This window comes from Melospiza melodia, chromosome 16 (genome assembly GCF_035770615.1).
Source record: "Melospiza melodia melodia isolate bMelMel2 chromosome 16, bMelMel2.pri, whole genome shotgun sequence".
Taxonomy (NCBI): Eukaryota; Metazoa; Chordata; class Aves; order Passeriformes; family Passerellidae; genus Melospiza; species Melospiza melodia.
Window position 1 is genome coordinate 13932090 of NC_086209.1, and position 21130 is coordinate 13953219.

General features: G+C 42.7%; 1 protein-coding gene across 2 annotated transcripts; it reads left to right on the top strand.

The window, feature by feature from the left end:
- Positions 1-3705: 3705 nt before the first annotated feature.
- On the top strand, positions 3706-19572 carry LOC134425763 (P2R1A-PPP2R2A-interacting phosphatase regulator 1). 2 transcript variants are annotated; one of them, XM_063170713.1, is made up of 10 exons: positions 3706-3836; positions 7068-7146; positions 11037-11093; positions 13146-13189; positions 13269-13323; positions 13739-13831; positions 14288-14376; positions 14993-15057; positions 16053-16149; positions 17274-19572. In XM_063170713.1, exons 1-10 carry the CDS (start codon positions 3721-3723, stop codon positions 17431-17433), a joined length of 855 nt encoding a protein of 284 aa, XP_063026783.1. In that variant the 5' UTR covers positions 3706-3720; the 3' UTR covers positions 17434-19572. The 2 variants fall into 2 exon arrangements, with proteins under 2 accessions (XP_063026783.1, XP_063026784.1); XM_063170714.1 differs by having other exon boundaries at positions 14996-15057.
- The last annotated feature ends 1558 nt before the right edge of the window (positions 19573-21130 follow it).

Genomic DNA, 21130 nt, shown 5'->3' on the forward strand with positions numbered 1-21130 from the left:
CCCCGCGGCGGCGCCCATTCACTGCCGGCGGCCGCCGCGGCTCCTCGGGCCGCCGCTGCCCCGGCCCTACAGGCCCCGCGGGCGGCGCCGCGGGCTCAGCCCGGGGGCGCGCCGGGCCCGGCGGGGGGGGCGGCCGCAGCAGCGCCGCATCCCGGGGGCGGCCCGGGGGCGGCCGATTCCTCCAGCGGCTGCAGCCGGTGCCGCTGCCCGCGGTGGCGGTGGGAGCGCTCCCGCTGCTCCCGGTGCTCCCCTCGGCGCCGACCGCGCTCCGCGCCCGCCGCCGCCGCGCACTGCGCATGCGCGGGGATCGGGGCGCAGGCAGCGCCGCCCGCCTGGAAAGGCGCATGCGCGGTGGCTCCGCACCCCGGCACTGCTTCGGCGACGGGAGAGCTCCCGACAGCCTCCGGGGCCGACGCGCGCGCTGATTGGCTGTGGGAGGAGCGTGTGTGTGTTTGAAACGCCGCAACGGTCGCTAGGACGCGCGCGCCGCGGGGGCGTGGCCGGGCCGTGACCTGCAGCAGGATCCGGGTTCGAGTCCCGCCCCGGCCACAAACCCGGCGCGTTTTCCCGTCTCTGGGGGCAAAAGGTTTTATAACCTGCTTCGAGATCAGCTCCTCTCCGACCTGAGTCCCGCGGGCTTTCCCAGTGTTCTCCGCAGCCCTCCCTAGCTGCTGAAGCACGTACCAGAGATTTGATTGCAATGAGAGTGGGCTCAGCATTCAGAAATCTGCTGTAAAACTCGTTGTGAGGCGTGATCCGAGATCTTGACAGTGTTCGGGTTTGGACTGACCTGGGCAAACCCACTCTAAGTGATCAAAGCATCAAAGTTTGTGCTTTCTTTACAGTATTTTTCTGCAATAATTGTTGTACATATTTGTGTCTTACATGTAGGGGGGTCAGGGTCTTTCCCAGCACCAAATTTTAAAAGGTCTTCGTTTTCTCCTGGGATGAAACAGTTCTTTAGCCAGAGTGCTAGGTGTTGAAACTGTTAAGATAGAAAAGTTAGGGTTTTTCAACATTTCAACTACTTTAGTTGGGAATACACCTGGATGAATTATTCTCTTAAACAATTGAGGGTAGATGCTTCTAGATAACTGATTAGAACTCTTGTTTCTGTACCTTAATATTTATTATGGTACTTCTTTGCATTTTTTATTAATCAAGACTGACTTTAGCATATTCCATTTTTCTGTGTTCAGGGACTCTGTGTCTCATCAGCTGTTGGTGATGCTTACATTCTTTCATTGAAATGATACTATTAATGAAGAACTTTGTGCTGACATGCACAAAGATGCATGGAGTTGAGTTAAAAGATCCACGAGATTATATTTAAAATATCTACAGGATTTTTTTAATATGCATTTATATTGAAAAACCCAGAGAAAAAAAAATCCTTATCTTCTATGACTGCAGAGGAGAAATACCCTTACACTATGGCCTACCACAGCCCATAATGACACCCTTCTGTGAGGTGGTACAGAATTGCCATCTCCTGCAAAGACTGAGAATATAAATATGCAAATAATTTTGCCTAATTTCTAATAATTATGACCAGTCTGATTCATTGGAAACTTAGGATCTGCAGCTGTGAAATTAATATACTGTTAATCCCCTTTTGCTGCCACCATTCTCTAAAAGCAATACGACACTTTTACAGAACCTGCACCAAAATCCTTGTCTGGTGCTTCAGCACAAGCATTTCACAGCTTGGAACAGCTTCCATACCTTCATTTTCCATGGCTAGAATTGCCTAAAAGGCAATTCAGGTGAAAGTTCCTAGCAAAACTTCTAGCTCTGAATTGAAATCTACTCACAAGTATGCTGGTTCTCTTAATACAAAAGCCACCTGCAGGATCTGACTACAGCACTAAACTATGTGGATTTTGCTATTTATTTTTATTGTGGAGTTATTATATTATGTCCTTGCCACTAAGGGCAGCAAACAGCTTCAAATGCCATGCAGCAGGATACTGTTAAGGAAAAAGCCAACAATATCCAAAATGTGGCTGAGAGCTCAAAAACATCTGCTCCATGTTCTCAAATTTTCCAGTGCCAGGCAGATCATCCTGCTCTCTGAGCAGGATTTACTGTAGCCAAGAGAACTTTAATGGGAATATATGTAGAAAGAAAAGTGTCAGGGTGACCCTCAAAGGGCTGAGGAGGGTAATGAGGGAAAGTTGTGCTGTGGAACAGAACTATTGAAATGAGGAAATCTGAAGTTTTTGAGTTAGATAACACCATGGCAAGAGGGTTAAGAAAGGAGAGAACATATTTAAAAAGAGCCTTGGGAGGGTGAAGGATGGATATTCATAGTGGGGCAACAGAGACTGAAAGAATGAGATATGTGAGTACAGTGATGCAGAGGGACTGGTGGGCATGAAGTGGGTGATGATGTGGGGAGTATTTAATAGTGTCAGGAAAATACCCCTGTGGGTGAAATAAACACAGCCATAGTCACAAAATGCCATCAGCCTTAGATAAATTAGGAGCCCACGAAAAAATGTTTTAGCTTTCCATAATCTACCCTCTTTCTCTGGTTATTTCTGCTCCTAAAGACTGCCTGAAACTCTCACTATAAACAGATGAAGGGATGGAGCACCTCTTGTATGAGGAAAGGCTGGGACAATTGGGATTGTTCAAACTGGAGAAGCTTTGGGATGACCTAATTGTGGCCTTCTGGTACTTGAAGGAAATTTACAAGAAAGATGGAAAGAGATTATTTACAAGGGCCTGGGTTGACAGGACAAGGGGGAATGGCTTCAAATCAAAAGTGAGTGGGTTTAGATAGGATATTAGGAGGAAGTTGTCCCGGTAAGTGTCCAAGGCTGGTTTGGACAGGGCTTGGAGCAACCTGGGATGGTGGAAGGTGTCCCTGCCCATGGCAGGGGATGGATCAAAATGGTTTTTAAGGTCCCTTCCGATCCAAACCATTCCATGATTCTACGGTTAATGCCCTGTTAAGGCAAACCAGATTTCCACTTCCCAAGTTAGGAGCCTGAGCACTGTCCACCAGCCAGTGTGGCACTGCCCTTCCAACCTATTTCACCACGATTTCTCTAGGTATAAACTAGGGCCACACGTAGCTATTGAAGTATTCTGAAAACGTTTGGTTTAATTCTTTATTCGTGGAGCTATCTAGGCCTGCACAGAACCACCCGCTGGTATTTCTGCGAGCGAGAACAGCTCGGTACGATATTTTCGCTGTGTAGCGACCAGCGCGGTGTGCCCTAGCCGCAGAGCTCTGCGGGACGAACACGCTCCGGTCCGATCAGAGCGGTATCCCCTGGCCGCAGAGCTCTGCGGGACGAACACGCTCCGGTCCGATCAGAGCGGTATCCCCTGGCCGCAGAGCTCTGCGGGACGAACACGCTCCGGTCCGATCAGCGCGGTGTGCCCTGGCCAGAGAGCTCTGTAGGACGAGCTCCCCTCCCGTCTGTCCCCTCACGGAGCCGTGCCCGAGCGGCCGCGGCCCGAGCGCTGCGCCTGCGCCCTGCGGCCGGGCCCGCCTGCGCTGGGGCCGGGCGGGGAGAGCGGCCCGGGGCCCGCGGGGCCGCGGGGGCTGCGGGAATCAGCGGGAACAGCGGGCACGGGCCGGCCCCGGAGCCCCGGGATGCGGCCTCGCTGCTGCGGCAGCCCCCCCGCCCGCGAGCTCGGCAGGGCCGGGGCAGCGGCGGCTTGAGGCCGCGGATGGGCGGAGCGGGAGGAGCCGGAGCCGCCGCGATGGCTCAGGAGAAGATGGAGCTGGACCTGGAGCTGCCGCCGGGGAGCGCCGCGGCCCCGGGCGACGGCGGCGGCCTGAGGCGGTCGAACAGCGCCCCGCTCATCCACGGGCTCAGGTGAGGGGCCCGGGGGGATCCCGGCCCGGCCCGGCCGTGCGGGGGCTCCGGGGATGCTCCGCGGCGCCGCGGGGAAAAGCGGGATCCTGAGTGCTGTCCCGGGCTGGGAGGGATTTAGGGAACACACCAACGTATGGAGGGGTGCGAGGGAGCCCGGGAAGACGGGATTTGGTTTTACTGGAACGCTTTGTTTTCACCAAGGGCTGCTGTGTGTTACAGAACACCGTTCGCAACGTCAGAGTTGTGGCTGTTCTTATGCATCGAATAACAATCGCGATGATCGGGTCTGAGCAAAATAAATCACTGCTGTGTGTATGATTACAACAGTAAATGCTTTCGGAACAATCAGGCAAATTTGGTCAGGAAGGTTATTTCACGGGACCTTGACGTAAGTTTTGCATTTAGTGTGAAGCAGTGTGTCAGGTGGCCAGGCATTTTCCTGGCTGGTACTAATTTCTGTAGTATGCATTACCGGGACAAATACCGTGTGCTGTGAGGACAGTCGTGGTGGATGTTGCCACCAGCCTGTGGCAGGTCTGTTTGCAGGAGGGTTGGGTGTTTGCCAGCTCTGGCTCTCTTCAGCCGACGGGACACAAAGTGGCAGGGCAGGCAAGGGCAGGTGAAAGCTTTCAGACAGGTAGGGTTTCTTGTAGTACAGTTTTGTTTGGGTAAGTTTATAACCCAAAGGGCTGTTGCTTATCCCCTCTGGGCTGTTGAGAAGCTGGGAGATGCCCCATCTGCCACATGGTGTGGCTTCCATCCAGCTGTAAGGTGGTCCACGTGCTGCTGCTGTTGGTGGCGTGTCTGCATTTGGGGAGAGCATATTGACAATAAATTTCATAAACTGTAGTATATTAAATGATAAGTACTTCCTGGTGGATTGATGTTTTCCCCTTTTCTGTTTCTGTAAGGAACTGGATATCAAGAGATGAACAAATCTCACATACCTCTTTTACCAAAATGGTTAACAGTGCCTGACAATTCAGATGAAATACTGCTTTTTATTCTATCGTGAATTAATGTTAAGTTAATGTAAATTTGATTCTTTTACATAATCACAATGAAACTCCCATTTTATATTTTGATGCAGTATGGAAGGGTTGTGTATGGCCACTCTCCCCTGGGAGGTTTCTGAGCAGGTAAACTAATTGTGTAACTGAGACAAGACATTTTTATAATCTCAGCCTTTTGTAAATTGGAAATTGAAAGACCCTTGACTCTTAAAAAAATCCCAAACAAATTATTTAGTTCAGGGTTTGGGCAGATAGATGGGTAAGCCTGAGCTCTTGCCTTGGCACTGTGCATACACTGTGGGTTAGGTGTTCATACAAATAAAACTGAAATGCCATTGAACTAATCTGAGGTGGTTGCAGTGGTTTGCCTGTTAGTTTGGAATTTTCCACCAGAATACTGTTTTTGCAAGATTGCAGCTCTTGGCAAGAAACTTCAGTTTTTCCCAGAATGGCTTTGTTGGGTAAACTGAAACAAAAGCTCTTGCTCTCACACAGCTTGCTTTTTCTCCTCTGCCTCTTGTTTTGACTTCCTCATTTTTTTAGTAGGGAATTTGGAAAATGAGTTGCCATAGATCCAGAGAACAGTTATAAGTGGAATATTTTAGATCACAAAAGTTACATTTCACAGAACTTTTAACTCTTGTTTTTGTGCCAAATAAAATTGATTTTTAATGGGAACTGTAGTTTTCTGTGAAAAGTAAGTCTGAGATCTGCCCAGTCCTGGTGTTTTTGCAAGGGAGATTAAAGATAGGATTATTTGTAGGTCTTTTTTCTCTCCCTCTCTGCTAGTTAGCACTGAGTATTGGACTCAGGCTGTGGTAATGTGGGACAGGATTGTTCCAACCAGTTTTCTTGACTCAGGCCCTGGATTTCAGGATGAGCTGTTTGTCCTGTGTTTGCATGCCAGCCAGTGCACTTCCACTGAAAGGAATTGTGGCTGGTGGCCTCAGCCAAAACTCATCTCTAAACATCATGTCATGGGTCCCTTCAGCTTCTCCTCTTCCACCTCTGTCACATGGCAGCTGTTTGATCTCCCGTGGGTGTGAGCTGAGTGAAACTTCTTGGAACATTGGAAGTGATGTCTGATCCTATGTACTTGACATTTTGGAGAAGTAGAGCCTATGCATTTTTCTTGGCAGAAAGTACAGTGCTTATGCCAGTTGCTGTTGGCTTTTATTTCACAGCATAAGATTTATTTGTTTTTTATTTACAGCTACATAAAAGCTGTCTAAAACTTATGTGTCAACTGGTGTGTTTTAAACTAGAGGATTCTGATAATGGTGTGTCATGGAAGTGCAGTAAGATTATCAGTCCTTACAGTAGTGCTGTTGGTCAGGTTAGTTTTAAAGAAATTGTATTTTGGGGGACTTTTGTTCATACCAAGTGAGCAGCTGAAACAGAAAGAATGTGAATTCTTGTAATTTGAATCTTATTACAGTCTTACATTTGGATTTGTTCACCTTTGCAGTTCCTCATTGATTTTTGGGGATTGTAGGGTTGCGGCTCAACATTTTTTTTATGGTTGCTAGAAAAAAAGTTTATTTCTGCAGTTGCATTCATTAAGTGCTGATCATTGGCTGTTGATAACATTGATGATGACATGACCAGTAAAACTTGCTTTAGGAATCAATAGAACTGAAATTGCCTTGAGAAAGAAGTTCATTTTGTGTCAAATAAATAATCCTATACCATTTCAATGGATTCACTGCTGTGGGGCCTTAAAAACTGGGTTTACTATAAGTTTAATTTAACTTCTGCTGGAAAAATGTTCAGAAGATATTAAATGTTTGTAGTGATAAGATTTATCAAGATGCTGTATTTTTTAATTCTGTTTTATCTGTAGGATCGAAGCTTGTTTCAGTTACTGCTTACAAGCCATTGATACATTTGTTCTGTTGAATGACATCTGAAGCAATATACAAGTAGCAGCCTTTCCAAACACAATAAATCTTCACAGTCTAAACAATTCTTCAATTATTCTGAAGACACAAAACGATTAATTGAAATCATTAATTGAAGTAGCTGGGAATTGGAGGATGAACGAGTTGATTTGCACTCTCTGCCAACAAGCTGAAAGAGTTCTCACCTGCCTGTCTCTGGAGTGCTTTGTCTCCACAGGAGAGCTGTCACAGCCCTGGGAAGTGGGCTGGTGTGAAGACGGGCTCTTTGCTAGGGAGGAAATGGCTTTGACACTGATTTTGGGATTTTCTCTTTGCAGTGACAACTCGCAGGTGTTCCAGGGCAGCGTCCTGCGCACCCGCAGGAACAGCACCACGGTCATGAATCGGCACAGCCTGGTGAGGAACCCCTGCAGCACCCACAGCTGCCAGGCAGAGCTGTGCAAGCAGCAATAAACAAAATTAGACTGCAGCCTGTGAAACCAATACCACACTGCTTTCAGAAACAAGGCTCTAGACTGTGACATTCATATGCTGTAGCTGGAATGAAATGTTAACTATAGATCATTGGGCTTGGAGAATGCTTGCATTTCATTGTGATCACAACTTTGCTTGCAAAACAGATGTTCCAAGGTAGAGTAAGAAAGGTAGCTTGCTAAGAAAACTGATTATATAACTGTACTGTTAACAGTAATCAGTGTCTTAAATGATTTCTGATGCTTAACAAAAAAAGTACAGACAAATATTTCAGCAAGGTTGCATCTGTAACAGAACCAGAACAGTTATGTATAAGAAAAGATTGGTGGAAAAGCCTTTCTCCTGCTAGCATGAAAAAACTGAAAGAAAGTGTTATGGTCAAGATTTCTTAATCAAGTCTCTTTCTTCATATTTTTAGGACAGCAACTTACTATAAATCAGTTTGGGCTTGTGGTCAGGCAAGAGGAGAAACAAACAAAGGCAAAAGCTCAGTTTATTGTGTTTATTCCTGAAGATCCTCAGTTGTTGGGCTAAAAAGATGCTAATTCAGGATGCCTTGCCCAGAACTTGCTAGGAAGCAGGAGCTAATTCACTGATGGGCTGCTCTTCTGCCTGCCCTCATAAATGGTGCAGTCTCCTGGAGTGAAGCAGTGTTTCCATCTTCATGGGATGATGTTCCTAAACCTTCCCCTCACACTAATGTTATTAAAAAGTGTTCTTTTTCTTCCCTCCCAGCTAACCAGGTGGTGGCAAAATACATGAAATTTTACTTACATGAAAATCAAGTTCCCCACTGACTGCTAGATCAGTGCTGTGTCTGCTTTGGAATGCTCCTTTGAGTTTTGATCTGGGTTATGGTTCTGTTGGGTATGTCAGGGAGGATGGAATTGGAAAGGATCTTAGAGATTCTCATCCTTCTGTGGCCTTAAAACAGGATCATCCACAGATAAATGATTTTGTGATAGAATTAAACTTTCAGCATCAAGGACCCTAAGCAACCTTCCCTGGTATTCTTCCTATAGCAAAAAAGTACATTTAGTTTTATGATGTTAGAGATATTCTAAGGAGTTAGATCACATCTACTTTTGTAAGTTAAATTTTACATAAGAAGGTGATGAAGTGTATTTAAAACCCCTCTTCTTTGTATTTAAGAGAACTAATCCAAGTTTTACTGCAGTGTAAACTGTAAGAGGGTTAAAAGATTCAGTAAGCAACTGAAACTTCTTTATTACAAGTATTACAAATACAGCTTAAATTTTATATTCTGTTAAACTTCATAGAAAAAAAGTTGATTAGTGTTTGTCTAATTTGTGTGGTGTTCCCTGTCAGGGGAACAACAGGAGTTGCTAAAATCTGTGGTAACTGGGAGTCATACACCATCAGCTCCAGCTTCAGTGCTGTCCCAGTTGCTCAGCTGAATTCCACAATCTGGTTTTGAGTGGCTTCTCCAAGTCTCAGACTTCAGCTGGTTTATAATGATGGCTGCAAGGGCAGTGCTGCCTTTTGGGCTGGGGCTTGATCTGCAGTTTTCTGACACTACATGTAATTGCCAAGGAGGGGTTAACCAGGCTCTGCAGTATCTGCAGTTTATTTTCTTCCAGGAGACAGCAATGAGTAAATGTTTTGATGTTTTTTTTTGATTTGTTTTGCAGGCTGGGGTTTTTGTTTTGTTGCTTAAGCAGAGTCTGTGGTTAGATGTTTAGGTGCTATTTCAGCAGAAGCTGATGTTAATTTTTTTCTATTTTGTTTTTTTTTTTAAATCTGGGTACTTTCCCTGCTGGGTTCAAGTGGCTGTGCTGCAGGAGGCAGAGGGCACTGCAGGGCAGGGCACGGGCACTGGGGCAGTCCCTGCTCACCTGGGCAGTGCCTGCTGCCAGCCTGGCACCTCTGGAACTTTACCTGCTCTGGAGCACAGCACCTGGCACATTGTATTGGGGGAAAGGTCAAAGTATCTTAGTTTGTAATGTTTTTAATAAGCTTTTTGCTCTCTTAAGGCAATGGGGATTTGAGTAGCATAATTTTAATATATGGGTTCAGTTTAGCAGGTAGCCTTTGAAAGTGACTGAGGTTTCTTTCCACAATCAAAGGATGCAAACAGAGCAGAAGTGAGTTTTACACACTGACCAAGCAAGGATGATGACTTGTTGGAAACGAGATGTGTGATCCTCAGAGCTGTGTTAGTGCATCAGATCCTGCAGAGGAACACTTCATTGTCTTTTTATATTGTTTGTTTTATACTGCAAGCCACTGGTTTTTTACATATTCTGTTAATGTCAAACCTTAAAGTATGTGGATCACAGTTATAAAATTAGAATATAATGAGTGGAACAAATGCATTTCTACTGTGGAATGACAGAGTGAATAGGCAGGAATGCACTATTGTCCAGATCTTTTTCTGTGTGTGAGAATCAAGGTCAGCTCAAGGTCTGCATTGGCTGGTGCAGCTTGGAGGAATTTTTATTAGGTGCACAGGATTTTTGGGAACCCAGTATAATAGTAAAGCTGACCTAAACTGGACCTTAAAAGTAGCAAACCTAGATATTATAGTCGTTAGACTTTAGTATTATGTGTTATGATGATTGAATTCTGGCAGAAATTTAGTCATCCTTTGTGTGAGCCTGATAGGCTGAATTCTTTTGTGAGAAGCAGGGTGTGATGTCCTCATGTTTGTTTTTTTAGAAGGAGGGTTCTGGGTGTATGAAGCATTAATAGTCTGTGCTAACTCACCCTGTCAGGCAGCAAAATCCTTCTATTCTCCATGGCACTGCTTGGAAAATGGTGCAGTAAGAGTTAACTGAGTGTTTGTCTCCAGCTTCAGCATGATGAAGAGCTCCAGTAATGTTTTGTGAAGCAGATGAAACCTTAAAATGAATGGAGTATAAAAACACCTATAATAATGCAAGCCTTACTTGCTGAACACATCCATTCTGAAAAGACACCTTATTTTTTGGAAGGATTGTCATCTTACAGAGAAGCTAAACCTCTATTCAAGGCTTCAGTTTAGAATTTTTGTTCCCTGAATGGCTATGACATAAATAAACTGAGGGCAGACAATGTGAGGGGTGGGAAATTTATGAAAGAAAATGATATTTTGAGAAAATAATCACTTTAAATTACTCGGTTTGGGGTGTGCAGTTTTAGATCATAGCATTCCAGTGAGATCTTGATGCAAAACTGTCAACATTAACAGAAGGCCATTTTTAGTGACGTCTTCTCTGATTTCACCCAAATTGGTGAAGCTCTTGAGAAACCATAAAGAAAGTGTTTAACTCTTTGTTAGCCTTCTAATGGCTGATTTTTTTCACCTGTCAAAGTACTCATTTATAAGCAGACAACAATCCAGGAACCTTTATGTACAATTCGTTGTTTTGGCTTTGTATTTTAAAGGATCTATTGGGGAGCTTTCTGGACCACTTAAATGAAAATAAATATTCTGAGTCACATAAAGGAAAATACATATGCCAACATACATACTAGGGGTGAGAGTGTGCTAATGAAAAGCAGCTCCATTCTGTGGGGAAAGCTGTCAGTTCTAGTTGCCTGGAAATGGAATGGAAGCCAGGCTGATACCAATTAGCATCTGTGAGCTTACAAAGCAGTATAATGTGGAAATACATATTAACATGCAAGAATGCAACATTCTTGCAAGTAATGTAGGTTATATATACACTGAGAATGTTGTAAGTGATATGGGGTTTTTTAAAGTTCGTTTTTAAATTTTAGTTTGGGGAAACACTAGTTTACTGACATTTCTGTGGCACCTTGCCCTCCCTTCTGCTGTACTTTCAGTTGTGTGTGACTTTGTTTTGCAGTTTGTGCCATCATCTCCTATCCGGATTCCTAGCAGCCGTCTTCATCAAATCAAACAAGTAAGCACAGATTCTTCTAAATGAATTTTTTATAGGTGACTGGGGTTTTTTGCAGTCAATGTTTAATGTCCTTCAGCTGGCTGGAGATTTTATTTGCAAACTGCCTGCCCAGTTCCACGTTTCATGAAGCAAAATGCATCTTACAGCAAGGAGAAGATTTAAGCAGAGAGAGGATTCTTAAAATGGGCATTTTAGAAAGGAAACCTTTAATGTAAACCCTTAGGGTGAAGTTTCACCAAGTTTCTGGCAGCAGTGCCAGCATAAATATTCGGGGCCAATAACAAAGTGTTCCTTAACTTGTGTTGGCACAGGACTCTTGTGCAGCCAGAAAATGAGCAGGATAAGGAAGCACTCTGGCTGAAAAATAGTCTGTACTCTTCTGGCTGGGCTATTTTTCATCTGTATAATTTTCTTATCCAGATCCCTGTGCTTGTGCTGTCACAGCAGGAGCGGAGGGGGAAGGGCAGCAGAGCAAACACTCGGGCAGGGGGGTGCTGTGGGGAATATCTGAGCAGGCTCAAATAGCTCTGCCCCAGCCAGCACACCACAGGCTGAGGACTCCACTTTAAAATCAACAAGCTCCAAATCTTGTGTCTCCTTCATTTTATATCTCCACTTTCACAGTAAAATGGTTATAAAATTGGCTTGATAGTGCTTAATTTTTTTAAAATTTTTTTTAGCTGGCTAGTTTTCAATGGACAGGCTTGATTTTTACAGGGTCAAAAGTTAAGAAAACAATTTAATGCTTCAGGCAGCATTTTTAGGGGACGGTGCCTGAGTGGTGGAAGGCACTTCTGCTTCCTACCTCAGTTATTTAAGGTAGTTGCACAGTAATCCTGAAGAAAATAACTGCTTGCTTTCATTATGTAAATAATTTACTGGCTTGAGTAGACTCTGAAGCACTCAGGTCTGTTGTACAGCTCTTTTATCAATATAAAAACGCTTAGGATTAATATGTAAATATCATAGAATCATAAATTAGTTTGGGTTGAAAGAGACCTTTAAAGGTCATCTGGTCCAACCCCCCTGCAGTGAGCAGGAAGATATAATGAGAAATATGCTAAGAGCAAAGGAATGAACTCTTGTGGCTCTGCTCTGTTACCTGAAGTAAAATTTGATAATTCAGTCTTCTGGAAAATGTTTCTGCATTCATGTTTGTGTCTTTCATTTATTGAAGCAAACAGTGTAATTTCCTAATTTGTGTTTGAGCTTTAGATTCACTAGTTGGAATTAATTCCATGTCCTGTATACTCACTGAGAACCTGTGTGATTCACTTCTGATCTCTTTCAAATCTGAGCAAATTATCACACAGGTGGAGAAGTTAGACTCTTCCTACTTATGATGAGGATTGTGAAGATGTTTACTTGAACTTTTACTTTGAATTAGGGAACCTACTCATTCACTGAGCAAACTGGGTAGCATTCAGTTAATTTTAAGGAATGTTCTCTGCCTAAGAGGAGATTGAGTCATGTTTGTACTTGCTGATAATGTTTAGTTTAATTTTATATATTTGATCCATTTTAATAATATTTTATGGATTTTTTTTAAGAAAAATACCCTCACTGACCCCTGAATTCATTGTGTGCAGTGCAGTGTATTGCAAATGAGATGCTGACAAGTGTCTAGTTAGTCACTAATCCATAGGGTCAGGTAAGAATCCAGCCATGTTTTTGAGGTTTATCTGTGCTAGCATCTCCTTTGTAAAATGAAATTACTCAGGACTGCATAAAGACACACTGACATGTGCAGAATTTCTGGTTCATACTATCATTATTCAGTTTGGTAGCTACTTCTTGGTTAGTAATGAAAATAAAGCAGCTTGGGAAACATCCAGCTCACATAAGCACTTCTTACATGATGGGGTCTCCACTACATCTCTTTCTCATCCTCTCCTCACTTCTCTCCATGGATGAGAACTTGAGGTTATTGTTGCTTAACCGAGTTGAATTCAATTTTCCACATGCCAAAGGGAAGTGAAACCACAGCTTTTCTGATTTGCTAGACAAAGAGGGGTTTTTTTGACCTTACTTCTTCGTGTGCTGATCTTTTAGGAGGAAGGAATGAATTTGCTGAACAGGGAAACCGTTCGTGAAAGGTGAGCACTAAAACAAAGCAGAGCAGTCACTGCAGCCATCTGTGGGCCCAGCACAATACATTTCTTTTCTTCTTTATAGAGAAGTGCAAGTAGCAATGCAGATGAGCCACTCATGGGAGGAGAGCTTGAGCCTGGTAATGCATTCATGCTTTAATTTGTGTTTCTATCATCAGTATCAGGACACTAAAGACTCTCTCATGTCAACATTTCCTTTGATAGTTTGACCTCCAGTTAAGTTGTTATCATAGTACTGCTTTTGATCAGCAATTTATCACACTAACAAGGCATAGAATTATCAACTGTTCAAGGTACATGAGGGTTCCTTGGGCTGCTGTGTCAAAAGGAAATTGCATAGATGTCTGCCTGTTCAAATTTTCTTCCATGTTCTGATAGTCTCCATGTAATGTTTAAGGCCTTTTTGTTTTTGTTAAGCATAAGTTCATAAATGGCTGTTGATATGATAGAGGATAACTTTGGGATTTCACACCAATCAGTCCTCTTTTTGTTAAGGTACCTGCTTGTGAGATTAATTATGTGTACTGTTTACAGAGTGACAATGATTTTGAAAAATCACTATCACCAAAGCAAGTAGACTTTGTTCCAGTTTCTCCAGCTCCTTCACCTACACGAGGAATAGGGAAGGTGAGCAAAATGTGGTAATAATGGTTTTATCTTAAGTAGAGCTAAATAAATTCAACCAAATTAGTAGCAAAAGATTAAGCCACCTGCTCCTTTCTACCTCAGTTGCAAACAAGAAACTAGAGAGTAAATAAAACCCCCTAAAACCCCAAACCAGAAAATACCAGCTGCTCATGTTGTGGATGGGAATTTCTGTGGAGTGTTCAGCTGTTGTGCTGTGGTTAATAAAAGCCAAATAAGTTTGTTTAACCAGAGTACAGTGAAATACATCTGCATGAAAATGGAATCTGTCCAATTTTAATTTTTTTTTCTCAGTAGCAAAAAGTGATGTTTCAGTATAGCCAATGACTGGCTGCTGAATTTGTTACTGGGTTATTTATTTCTCTGCAGTTAAGCATCAATTGTTACCACATGTGAGTGATACAGTATTTATAATAACACAAACTCTTTTCCTCTCAGCAATGTTTCTCACCATCTTTGCAAAGTCTGGTGAGCAGCACTGGGTTGCCTCCAAGTCCCAGCCCAAGTCCAACAAGAAGATTTTCAAGGTAGGTCACCAGATCATAGCAATGCTAGAAAATTAACAAAGCTTGTTCATAGCAGGCATTTGAAATACCAGAATTTGTTGCATCCATAATTGATTTCTGAGCACAAACACAGTTTCATATACTCATGCAGAGTTTAGATTTTACAGTGTTGTAAAACATTTGTCAAAATCTCATGTCATAGCATTGTGGCATCTGTCTTGCCAATGGAGTCTCTATATTGCTCTCATTCACATCTTTAGTAATTGAATTCTGAGGGAAAGGAAACACAAACAGATTTAGGGTTTGTTACTCCTTTGAGTCATGTGGGCATACAATTAAATTTTACTAGGCCCTCACAGTTCAGCCTGTAAACTGAGATGTAGTCAGTGCCTGGATGAGATCTTTTTGACTGCTCCAGTTGTGAAATAATGTAATTAAACATTTCCTGCTCACTTCTGTCCTTCCTGGGCTATCTTCAGAGGGGGAAAAAAAAGATCTTTTTTTTTGATAAGCTGTTTTAATGCCTATTTTCTTAGTGGTTTCCACCCAGTAGTTTGTTTTCTAAATATCTTTGGATTCTTTTTTTCAACCTTTCTGTTTCAATGGTGATTTCAGTGCAGCATTTGTCTTCTTTTAGCAGGAGAAGCCAGAGCCCCATTAACTGCATTCGACCAAGTGTTCTTGGATCAATGAAAAGAAAAGGTGCAGTATTTGGGTTTGGCAAATACAACAGGCCAACTTGTTAGTTATGTAATAATTCCCATAGCTTTCTTCATAATTCTGTCCAGTTGGCTGATACTTCAAAAAATAACTAGAAATAGAATATTGCACATAATGAAACAGATAAATCATTAAATTAGATTTTTCTATTTCATAAAGCTAATAATTGTTTTGTTCTAATTCCTCCCCATTGCTGTGGTCATGTAGATGTGATAAAAAATCTGATGTAACCTGCTTAACAAAACAATAAATACAACTACTGATTGGTATACTTAACTTAAACAGAAAACTTTGAAAGTCCTGGTTAACTGAAGCACACAGCTACTGTACATTAAATATAACTCTTGAAAACCCAGAGCTGATGCACAGGCCTGGTAGGCACCTTACAGCTTTATTAGGAAATGTTTCTCTGTCTTTCTGCATTTTTCTTGAAGTTTAACTTCTGGAAATTTTATTGCACCTGTTTTTATATCTTCAGGCTTCACCTCTGTTACAGAACATCTCTGGCTCTGAGACAACTTTTAAAATACTTTCATCAGAGTTCTGTCATAGCCTTTTTAAGCCCATATCTATCCCCTCCTCTTCCACAGTGTTTGGAAATCAAAGCCAACAGAAAAGTTTTGTGATCATTCTGGAGCTTGTTCCTTTTCCTTATTTTCAGCTTTTCTACTCTGGTGAAGCTGTTCAGTGAAGTGATAGCTGGGTAAACTGAAACAAAAGGATTATTCTTCACTACTGAAGAATAAATATCTGATATCTAAACCTTAGTTAATTATTCACTAAACTGTACTGCAGCTTGGACAAAATGGATCCAGAAAATAGACAGTCTTTAAAAATTCAGCATCTAAATTCTATGTTCAACATATGAAACGTTGATAGTTTGAACCCCTGTTCTGTTTGCTCTGTAGAAGTACAGTGAAAGCAGATTTTAGTTTAGGTGAGTTGTAATTTTTACCACTTGGTATCTCTTCCCAAAGGTGTGACAGAGATGGAAGATCACCCAAAAAGATTATTCCAAGGATCCACCACCATGCTAACCCCTGAGGCTGCACATCAGGCGGACCTTGGGGCATGGTAAATCTGTGCTCTTTATCTCTTTATTGTCCCTTCAGCAGAAGCATTACAAATCTCTTTTTTTCCAGCAGGGAGAATGCTTGAAGTTTTTTGTGTTTGTTTTTGTCTTTTTTTTAATAGAGATGCCTCATAATGTTACAGCACCGAAATTATCGCAGTGAGCAGGCAGCAATGTTCCCTTCAATTCTGCAGTTTCTAGGCCTGACTGATAACATGGGGTGTTGAGCATGTTTAGGAAAAGACACCTCATGGATGACAGCTTTTGGAGTCTGATTCAAATTGCAATCAAATGTGAATGCTGATGCTTTTTGGATGAACTGGGTTTTTCTTCTTTTCCCTTGATCTTAGTCACAGAGGAACATGAGTCTGTCTGACCCTTCCCAGAGGGTCAGAGGAGCTGGGAGGAGATAAAAAGTACTTTGTTAAAAATTGTAGTGCTTGGTAATAGCAAGGGATTTTGATCTAGTGTTTTAGTCAAAAGGTTTATCATACATAGGGTGTGCCCACACAGCTGTCAAGGGTTGTTCACTGTATTTCTGTCTTTTTGCCTCTCAGCTGATGTACAAGTCATGTAGAAGCTTTGAGTAGCAATAACAAAATAGATGTTTTAAAGGTAGTTTAAAACCATATCTTTTTTGCACATCCTGTTTACAGTGGGGATAGCAGTGTGGGTTCAATTGCTGCCTCTTGGTGTAGGAGATGGTAATTTTAAAAAAATCACTCTGCTGCTATCACTGATGACAGATCAGCTGTAGTTATGAATTTGTGTCCTGTGAAATACATAGTACCAAAGAAGAGGGACGATTTATCATTGGCTCTCTTGGCACAAAGACCTCAGGCTGTTGTGCTGGCCCAGGGCTTTGAGGATGGAGTAAAGCTGGAATGGATTTTGGTCTGGAACTTCTGATCTGTGCCCCATTTTGGGTGAGCAAAGGAAAACATGGGCAGAGTGTCCTGTGTGAGTCTGGAAGTGGCTGTGTGTGGCTGCAGGGGTATCACAGGGCTTGCTGCTCCTTCAGAGCTGCACATGTGTGTTTAGGATGGCTTTGGGGTGATTTGGGCTGGTTTTGGGCACTTTCCTGAGCCACTGCCTCGTTTCTCAGCCCTGGTGTCTCTGTTTTCAGTCTGTCCTCGCACGCCCTGGATGACAACAGGAGCAGTGCAGGCTCCTCCTGTGACTCCCCAGCTGAAGCTGGCACCAGCACAGACTCTCCAGTGTCACTCTCTGACTCCAGATCCCCATTTTTGCCCGTGGATCTCATGGCCAAGTTACCAATGAACTGAGGAGCAGGAATCTGCTGCTGGACACCAGGAAACAGGCAGATATTGCCCCAACTTTCTGTTGTGTGTGACCCATTCTGTTCCTCATAGGAACTTCCAGCAATGTCATTACTTCTAGAAAACTTCCAGAATAGTTCCTTGAGGAGGAATTCACCTTTCTAGTGATTTGTATGACATTTACTACAGTACAGAAGCATTTGGGCTGCAGACACATTGGGTGCCCAGGTCAGTCAGCAGGCAGGTTTGCAGTGGTGTGGTCTCCTTGGCAAGAGTCACAAACACTGGACTTGTGTCCTGCTTGTGGAAGACTTGGCTAGCCAGCAGCCCCTGTGGAGGAGCAGATAACTCACATTTGTCCTCAGCCTAAAAGCAATGAAGCAGCTTACTAATTGTTTCTATTCCCAGAGTGTTAGATCTTTATATTTTTTTCCTTCTTCATATGAAAGGGAGAATATTGAAGGGGGGAAATTGATTATTATTAATTTTATTGTGTTCTCTTATGATTGGCTCTTAATAAATTTTGTGTTCCAGTGGATGTCAGAAAATAACAAGTTGGTAAATTGTCAGATTTATATGTTGGATTTCATTCATGATCATGACTGCTGTTGTAACTAAATCTAAATTAGGTGTGGAACATTCTTCTGGGGTTTTGTATCTGGCATTTCTTTCTTTTTCTTCCCCATTTAGATTGTGTATAGGAGTGGTAGATGCTCTGTTAAAGGTCTTTTAATAGGGAAAAATAGTGACAATATTTGGAACAATGCATTAAATCTTGAGATTGTAGTATTTAGTACTTCAGAAATGCATTACTTTAAGTCAGTATTTGTCCTCATATATGACATATACGGTGAGGAATCTTGAATACCTTTTACAGCCTGAGGCCATCAAACATATTTAATCTGTATTTAATTTTCTGATGTTGCTTCCTCAAACAATGACATCAAGTCATTTCTGCTGTTGAAAACTTCAGATACTGATTGGAAGCCTGGAATCTGGTAATCTGAGATGCTTGAAAAGTTGATGTGTTGAGACATCCTGATCTCAACTCTGAAATTCCCCAACCAGGAGGAAGAATGTGCAGACCCCCCCATGGACAGCTGTCTGGGATTTGGCAGTGACACCCTCACTGGGCTTGTGCAGCTGAACTCCCCCAGCTGGGTCCCTTTTTGTACATGTCTGTGCATCTGTGCTGTGTGGTTTCCAACCTCTGCAGAGAGGTTAAGAATGAAGCAAAATGTCTTATTTTTAAACGCTAAATCTTTGTAGTGTGTCATAAAGTGAGAAAAGTATGGAAACTTCCTCAAGTAGGAGAAAAACCTGCCCTGAACTCTGCTGTGAAAGATTCACATGGATGAAGCATTGACTGACAGAATGAGAAAGGGATGACTCGGAGTGCAAAGACCTGGTGACCTGAGGGCCAGTGACCCATTTCTGTGTGTCCTTATTGTAGAGAGAAAATAGAATGTATTTAATAGTCTGACTCTGTTCTAGTTAACATACAACATGGTTTACTTCTGGTATCATTCCTCTTAAATTATTGTAATAATCACCCTGCAGGTTGCAGCCCCTGCCCAGCTGCCCTTTGTCCCTGGCAGAGGCACTCGGGAGTGCTGGGCTCTGTTTGCTCTCTCTGCTGAGGCAAAGTTTGGCTTTGCAGTTTCAGGTTTGTGCCAAAGAGTTGCTGTGCCACCACTCTAATGTGGTGACAGCAAGACTCTTTTTTTTTTTTTTTTTTAATCTTGCTTATTTCTTAAGAAGGAACCTCCTGGTGTCTCTTCCAGTCTTTGTTGGAAGACACATCAGTATAGGGGGTTTAATAGCTGAGTGTGGGTCAACTTGTTTCTTTTCTGTTGAATATTTATGCTATTTTTCAAATAAGTGCCAATAAATGGAAAAATAAATGTGTTTTGCTGTTTCTGCACTTTTTTAGATAACCATATTCTTGTTTTCTTCTGGGATTAAATGCTTTCTTTTAAAACCAGAATATCTGTTGTAATTTACTTCCACCCAGTCTAGTTAACATACAAGCAGGTATGAATATCTGCAGCAGACTTACCTTGTTTTCCTCGTGCAATGCTGTCTTGCAGGTCTGTGACAACTCTAGGAATAAAGAAGAATAAACCTAAACACTTTTGAACACAAGTTACATGTGTCCCTAGTTTATACCTAGAGGAAGTTGTAGTGAAATAAAGAAGCTTCTGCCTGCAGGTGGGAAATACTGAAGGTCTTAACTCTTGGGAAGAAGTGGGGAGCTTTTATCTTTTGCTTTAATAGGGCATTTAATCATAGAATTGTGGGAAGGTTGGAAGAGATCTTAAAAACCATCTCATCCACCCCCTGCCAGGGGCAGGGACAACCAGACCAGATTGCTCCAAGCCCTGTCCAACCCAGCCTTGACCAGTTCCAGGGATGGGGGATCCACAGCCTCTCTGGGTCAATTAATGCTGTTTGAGGAAAAGGAAATAGTTATTTATCTGTATCTGCTCCTTTCCCTGCTTTTGAAAAACAGAAACTGCATTGAAATTGTGGGAAAGCATCTCAGTGTTTTATCTCCATGTCACCAAGAAGCTGCAGTTCCACTCCCTGGAGTCCAGAGACACATACAGAGGTTTTTTCCACAGAAATGAAAAATTCTGGAATCAATTGTACTCCAGAATATGTATCTGGGAAATATACAGGGATGTTATACTATGCACATATTCAACCCTGTACTTGTCCATAACTCATACTTTTAATATTGCCTCTGCTTCTCTCTGCGATTCTGCCACGATGGCACCTTCCAGAAATCACACTTGGGTTTGGCACTTGCTTGGTCTGGTTGAAAATTATCCTGCAGGATTTGTTGGCAGTTAAATCAGCTCTGGGGCTGCTGTGTCCTCCTTGACAAAGGATGGGTGTTTTCCTTCCTTCACCTTCTCCAGAGTGACACAGCTGCTGAGGGAACGCCGCTATCCGTGCCAGCGCTCAGGGGCTGTATTTTTGGAATGAACCCTTCAGTGGTTGCTGCATTTAGCAGAGGGATAGATACTTCCCTCTGGAAGAGGTACAAATGCCAGGAAAAATGAGCCTCTGCCTCAGATTGACTTGCAGGATCTGTGTGCTGCCAGCGAGGCAGGTGACCTCAATGCTCAGCTGAGCAGCTGCCCAAGGTCCTCCTGAGATCACGGTAAGAACTCAATCCTAAATTCTTACTTCTCACCTTTTTTTTTTTCAGAAAACTTGCATGTAAATGATCACCAAGCCATAGAAACAAAACAAGTCTCCAAAGCCTGGTGAGACTGAGATATTTCCATTTATAGATGTGTGCTGTGGTTCCAGTATCAGTGCAGTTTGTGAGTCCAGCCCTGCTATTGTGCAATGATTTGCTGGTGAAGTGACTGGAGGGACCTCCAGCACTCCCTGAGCTTGAGAACAGCTTGTGCCTGCCTTAGCAGTCATCATTTCAGAAATGTTCACTTTATGCTGTTGTATTCTTGCATATGGTGGAGTCGTAACTCATTTACTTAAAATAGAGAGCTTCAGGAGTCATAATTAAACTGTGTGAGCTCTTCCCATCCTCTTTTAAGCAACCTTTCTCATCACCAACAGGCAGATGGAGTTTAAGTTGATCCCTCTTCTCCTGGAAGCAACAAGTTAAAATATTTGTACATGAAGCTGAATGTTTACAGCTACAGCACAGTAATTAAAACCTTACTGACAC

What these genes read in the sequence shown, in the direction of transcription:
- LOC134425763 (XM_063170713.1), top strand. Translation starts at nt 3,721, where the DNA reads ATGGCTCAGGAGAAGATGGAGCTGGACCTGGAGCTGCCGCCGGGGAGC. An exon ending in GGGAGGAGAGCTTGAGCCTG is followed by an intron (nt 13,324 to 13,738) that starts GTAATGCATTCA and finishes TACTGTTTACAG; the next exon opens with AGTGACAATGATTTTGAAAA. An exon ending in CCAACAAGAAGATTTTCAAG is followed by an intron (nt 14,377 to 14,992) that starts GTAGGTCACCAG and finishes GTCTTCTTTTAG; the next exon opens with CAGGAGAAGCCAGAGCCCCA.